This window comes from Triticum urartu, chromosome 5, assembly GCF_003073215.2.
Source record: "Triticum urartu cultivar G1812 chromosome 5, Tu2.1, whole genome shotgun sequence".
Classification (NCBI taxonomy): Eukaryota; Viridiplantae; Streptophyta; class Magnoliopsida; order Poales; family Poaceae; genus Triticum; species Triticum urartu.
Window position 1 is genome coordinate 606479598 of NC_053026.1, and position 6393 is coordinate 606485990.

Genomic DNA, 6393 nt, shown 5'->3' on the forward strand with positions numbered 1-6393 from the left:
GTGTGTGTATATATATGTGAATTAATTAATGATGATTGTGAGACATTCGATGATATATATATATATATTATGATCGGTTCTATTAGAAATTCTATTTATATATATGCATAACGTGTACAATATGTAGTATCGTAAAATACCAGCAAACGAAAAAGAATTAAATGGAAAACACAAAATTAAACGAAAAAGAAATCATAAACCCAAACCCCCCCAACCTTTTAATACCGGTTGGTGACACCAACCGGTACTAAAGGGCTCCCTGCCCCCGAAGCTGGCTCGTGCCACGTGGTTGCCCTTTAGCACCGGTTCGTGTTGAACCGGTACTAAAGGGGGGGGGGGCTTTAGTGCCTACATTTTAGCGCCGGTTACCAAACCGGAACTAAAGGGCCTTACGAACCGGTGCTATTGTCCGGTTCTGCACTAGTGAGCAGCAAAGCAAGGACAAGCAAATGAAGCAATACCTAGACCTTCAAAGGAAGAAGTTTGAGATGGAGGAGGCGGCCAAGAGGAGGAAGATCGACATGGAGGAGGCGGACCGGCAAAGGCAGCTCGACATGGAGGAGGCGGCCCGGCAAAGGCAGCTCGACATGGAGGCTGACAATGTCAAGGCCAGACAGAGGCAACTTGGCATCGATGCCACCAATGCCGCCACCAAAGTGAAGGAGGTGGCCCTTGCGATCATGAGCGTGAACTTGTCCAAGATGAGCGAGAAGACGAGGGCCTGGTTCGAGGCCAGGCAGAAGGAGATGCTCGACGCCGACGGCCTGAATTAGGTCGTCCGATCGGCCGTGGCCGTTCTTTTTGGAGGCTGGCATGGGTGCCGCCCACCCGCTGGGCCGCTGGCTGTGTGCCGGCGAGAAAAAGATTCATTTTGGAGGCCGGCTGTGTTGCCGGCCGCCGACTGTGTTGCCGGCGAGGACAACTATTCATTTTGGAGGTTGTATGTGTTGCCGGCCGCTGGCTGAGTTGCCGACGATGGACGTGTAGGCCGCTGGCTCTGTTGGCGGCGTGATGAACTGGGGCCGCTGGCCTGATGAACTAGGGCTTGGCATTTGAAACGTTGCTCTTTTTTAAAATAGACACGGACAGAATGAGGCAAACGGATGCGGCCGCGCGCTGGGCACACGGCCACCGCATTTCAGGACACGCGCGGACCCGTCCCCATTACTCTACCCAAACGGACAAATATCGGACAAAACGAACGTCCATTTAAGATCGCGCGATGGAGTTAGCCTAAAACCGGCTGAAATTTGGGACAGTACACCGGCGCCTATCACTGTCCTTTTCTTTTTGCTGTTCACGTTCCTGATGCGGTGATGCCGGAGATGACTTGCTCACACATTTTGTAAACACACACACACAATCGGTTCACCTTCGTTCACCTGCATACTCAAAATGAGGGCCTCTTTGATCCGTAGGATTGTTAAAATAAAGAAATAGAAAAAATGCAGGAATAGGATGACATGTTTCATAATATCCTACAGGATTTGAAAAAATGTTTGATAGCGTAGGAAAAACAAAGAAATTCTACAAAAAGGTTTAAGTAGATGAAAATTTTCCTTCAAAATGTAGTATAAATGAATCCTATGAAAAAAAATTCCTAAAAATTTCAATCCTACGAATCAAACGAGTATCATAGAAAAATTCCTAAAGGTTCAAATCCTCTAAAAAATCCTATGCAATTTCTTTGAATCAAAGGAGCCCTGAACATTGGACTCTGCTTGCCCGACAGGTGCATGCGGCGACAGAGATCAGATCCGCACGCCACTGCTGATCTGCACCGAATAAGAATCGATCGACTGTTTACTCCCACTGCTGATCCGCACCGAATAAGGATAAAGCCAATCCGACGGACACACCCCTCACCCTGCCGACCACGCCAGCGGAACAGAACTGGCCACACACCCACCACACCGTCGACTTCCCTCGTTTAGACTATTCGGCGTGACTCACAGCACTCCAATGATTCCTCTTCCTCCTCCCTCATCCACCCGTCCAGAACAGTCGGCACCATCCATGTCGACCGCGACGTCGCAGCGCCCACACGTACGTACGTGTCCACCTCCATGACTTTATCTCGCCGACATGGTCACGGCCCTCCTATAAAATCACCACACCAGACACTGCTAAATCAACAACACTCATCACACCCAACCATCAGCTTTCAATCCAGCTACCAGTTCCCGTCTCAGCATCAGCACACGGATTTCTCCTCGGGCCAACCTCCGGATCCATCAACAATGGTGAGTGCCATTACGACCTGCTCTGCTCCTTCCTTTTCTTGGTCAGTTTGAGATGTTCGTTCGTGAATAATCTTGGTGGAATTTGGTTGTGTGCGCAGGCGAACTCTGTCTCCGGGGTGGCGGTGAATGAGGAGTGCGTGAAGGTGTTCCAGGAGCTGCGGGCGGAGCGCAAGCACCGGTTCGTGGTGTACAAGATGGACGACGACGCGCAGCAGGTGGTGGTGGACAAGGTGGGCGCCCTCGACGCCACCTTCGACGACCTGGCGGCGGCGATGCCCGCCGACGACTGCCGCTACGCGGTGTACGACCTGGACTTCGTGTCCGAGGACTCGGCGGGGGACACGCCGCGGAGCAAGATCTTCTTCATCCACTGGTCGCCGGAGTCTGCGGACGCGAGGAACAAGATGCTGTATGCCAGCTCCACGGAGGGGCTCAAGAAGGAGCTGGACGGCGTGCAGATCGACGTGCAGGCCACCGACGCCAGCGAGCTCACCCTCAACATCCTCAAGGACTACACCACCTAATTAAGCTAATCCATCCCGTACGCGCGCACGATCGGTCGGCGCCTGGATCCAAATAATGTTTTTCCATGTGTAGTGGTTTGTGAATGATTGGGTTTTCCTTTTTACTTCCTCGAGATTGATAATTGAGTGCTTGATCTATTCCTTACCAGAAAAGAAACTTATAATGACAGCAATAGATCTTTTTCCGCTCTCGAAACCGACAAAATATCCGGTTAAAGCGATACATGGCCCTCTCAGCGCCCCTCGGGAGACTCGGGGGGCGATTAGGGCCTCCCCCTCTTTTTTTCTTCCTCGCCGCCACCGGAGACGGTTGCCAGGAAAGCCCGCGTGGGCGTCGGGGAAGGTGGTGGCGAGAATCTCGGCACTCGGATCGATCTCGACGGTGTGCGGACCAGAGACTCGCATCAGAGGCCTATCGGTTCATGGGGCGGTGGCCCTGCCGGCGAGGCGACGTCTGCAGGAGACGTTGGACAGTGTGCTCGGCTGTGCGGGCGGCGGGTCGTTGGTGGAGCCGGCCACGACACGGTGCTCTATTGCGTTAAATCTGGAGGTTCCCCTTTGTCCCGTTGCCTCTCTTGACGTCCCGATGGCTTGCGTTTGCCAGCTCCGGTGGTGGTGAGCGCTCGTGGTGTATTTGGGGTCCGGAGGAAACCTTGGCCGGTCTAGCCGGCCGGCAACGGCGACGCCCAAGGGCGTCACTTTTCTTCATGGAGGCGCAGTTGAGGTCCCACTCTGATCCCCTGCCCGGGTGAAAACCTTCAATCCTCTTATGATTTGGCAGCAGCGGCCTTGTTCGCGTCGTGACCTTCCTGGAGGCATGTGTCGGCGTTCTGGGAACGGGGGTCCCCAGACTTGTCTGCCTGCGACCCACGATGTGGCTGGGCTGGCAGGTCTGTACGGCCCATCTTCGTGGACAAGACATTCAAGACCCTCACGAAGGACCAAGCCTCGCGAGGCGGACGGCGCAAGACCTCCTTAGGAGCGGCCTCACCAGGCAGGCTCACGAGGGGCGGAGAGATCAAGGCAAGGCAAACCTCGCGAGGTCCTCGTGACATGAGCCATGACGATCGAGACCAGGCGGGCGCCAGCGCGCGCAGTGTCCTTGTTTTCTCTTTGATGCTAAGGGGGAAAGCGCAGGCGCGGAGTACCAAAGCATCAAGCAAAGGTTTTCATATTGGTGCAACGAGACCAAGACTAGAAGGATGGCAAGATGGAGGTCACCATGGAGTCGAGGACGACGTCATCACCAGAGCCTTTGGCAGTCGAAGACCACCTTTTGTCAGGATAGCCTGTACTAGCTGTTCCCTTTCGAATTGGCCGTTGTTGGCTCCCTTCCCGCTCAATATTTGGGGAGAGGATCAGGGCCTATATAAGTAGAACTAGCCACCACGTGAAAGGGACAGAGAGAGAGAGAAAGAACCGATTCAGAGACATCTCACCCACACAAGCGCACCAAGCGCAAGAACACCTCAACCTTAGGAGGCTATTCTTCCCCTTGTATTGTTCATCATCAGCCAAGAGGCAATCCACCACCAGCACACTGAAGTAGGGTATTACATCACAACGGTGGCCCAAACCAGTATAAATCTTGTTTCTTTGTGTTCCGAGTTCGTCGAGTTCATCCGTGAGATCTTAGCGAACTAGAGTGTGGATCGATAGGGAGAAAACCTCCACGCGCACCCCAGTGTTCGAACCTTAAAGGTTTGCCGAAATCCGTGATCCGACATTTGGCGTGCCAGGTAGGGGTGCGCCGAAGCTTCCTTCCGTCGCTCCGCGTCCTGTCGCTCCATCGTCTCCATGGCAGACCTGCGCCGAGCTCGTGCTGAGCGCCGGGCTGCCCTCGCCGCCCATGTAGCTCAGACGGCTTCCGTCGGTGGGCCACCTCGTCGTTCCCCGTCGCGCACCGCCAAAGCCGCCACCAGCCCGGTAGGGAACGAGCAGCAAGAATCCTCGCTGCACCCCTCGATGCGGCGGGACGACCGCACCGCCACTCCATCGCTGACCCCGGCCGGTTCTTCCCATGCATGTCGCCCTCCCAAGGACGCACGGGCCGCGCTCCTCATGGCACGAGCTCCTGCGCTACCGATCGGTTGACGACCTCTACGAGGACTGGCTCGACCGCATCGCCGAGTTTGTCCGCGTCGCAGGGGGCTCTCCTGCGCCGTCCCTCTCTCCGCCTCGCCCTCCGTCAGCTACGGGTGACGTAGCCCACGGAGCGCATCCACCACATCTTCCCGGAGACGGCGCCCTGGCGCCAAGACGCGCGGCTCCGCGACGCGACCCGCCGCGTCCTGCGCCCGCGCGTGAAGAAAGAAGCTGTCAACAAGTCCCTCAACCACAAGAAAACGCTCCACCGCTCCTCTTGCCGCCGCGCCAGGACCAGCTATTGCGGCAAGACCGTGCGCCACCTGTAGTGGCGGGATGCGGACCCCATCAAGACCAAGCTCCACCCCCGAGGCGGGCCCCGGTGACCACAGCCGGCTGCCGCGCTTTCACCCCCGAGTTGCGTAGCGTCGCCTGGCCAGGCAAGTTCAAGTCGGATCTGCCTCCTCGCTACGACGGCACCCTCGACCCCGCGGAGTTCTTGCAGCTCTACGAGCTGAGCATCGAAGCGGCGAACGGCGACGAGAAAGTCATGGAGAACTGGTTTCCCATGGCTCTCAAGGAAGGCGCCCCCTCCTGGCTCCTGAACCTGCCACCGGACTTGATCTCCTCCTGGGACGAGATGCGCAACCGCTTCATCGCCAACTTCCAGGGCACTCGCGACCGCCCCCCCCCGGTCGCGGGCGACCTGCGCCGCATCAAGCAACTGATGGGTTTCGTAGTAATTTCAAAAATTTCCTACGCACACGCAAGATCATGTGATGCATAGCAACGAGAGGGGAGAGTGTTGTCTACGTACCCACGCAGACCGACTGCGGAAGCGTTGACGCAACGTAGAGGAAGTAGTCGTACGTCTTCACAATCCAACCAATCAAGCACCGAAACTACGGCACCTCCGAGTTCGAGCACACGTTCAGCTCGATGACGATCCCCGGACTCCGATCCAGCAAAGTGTCGGGGAAGAGTTCCGTCAGCACGACGGCGTGGTGACGATCTTGATGTACTACAGCAGCAGGGCTTCACCTAAACTCCGCTACAGTATTATCGAGGATTATGGTGGCTGGGGCACCACACACGGCTAAGGAATAGATCACGTGGATCAACTTGTATGTTCTTAGGGTGTCTCTACCTCAGTATATAAAGGACCAAAGGGGGGAGGCTGGCCGGCCACAAGGGGCGCGCCAGGAGAGTCCTACTCCCTCCGGGAGTAGGATTCCACCCCCCCAATCCTAGTTGGAATAGGATTCCTCAGGGGGGAAAGAGAGAGAGGGGGCCGGCCACCTCTCCTAGTCCTAATAGGACTAGGGGAGGGGGGAGGTGCGCAGCCCACCTTGGGCTGCCCCTTTCTCCTTTCTACTAAAGCCCACTAAGGCCCATATGGTTCCCGGGGGGTTCTGGTAACCTCCCGGTACTCCGGTAAAATCCCGATTTCACCCGGAACACTTCCGATATCCAAACATAGGCATCCAATATATCAATCTTTATGTCTCGACCATTTCGAGACTCCTCGTCATGTCCGTGAT

General features: G+C 55.8%; 1 protein-coding gene across 1 annotated transcript; it reads left to right on the top strand.

Annotated features, from left to right (window-relative positions):
- The first annotated feature begins 1948 nt into the window (after window positions 1-1948).
- Window positions 1949-2871, top strand: LOC125511160 (actin-depolymerizing factor 3-like). Its single transcript, XM_048676456.1, has 2 exons — window positions 1949-2243; window positions 2342-2871. The coding sequence occupies exons 1-2, from the start codon at window positions 2067-2069 to the stop codon at window positions 2765-2767; spliced, it is 603 nt and encodes a 200-aa protein (XP_048532413.1). The 5' UTR covers window positions 1949-2066; the 3' UTR covers window positions 2768-2871.
- The last annotated feature ends 3522 nt before the right edge of the window (window positions 2872-6393 follow it).

Excerpts from the sequence above, each read along its gene's own strand:
- LOC125511160 (XM_048676456.1), top strand. The coding sequence starts at position 2,067 with ATGACTTTATCTCGCCGACATGGTCACGGCCCTCCTATAAAATCACCA. Across the intron at positions 2,244-2,341 it reads CTCCGGATCCATCAACAATG|GCGAACTCTGTCTCCGGGGT; the intron begins GTGAGTGCCATT and ends TTGTGTGCGCAG.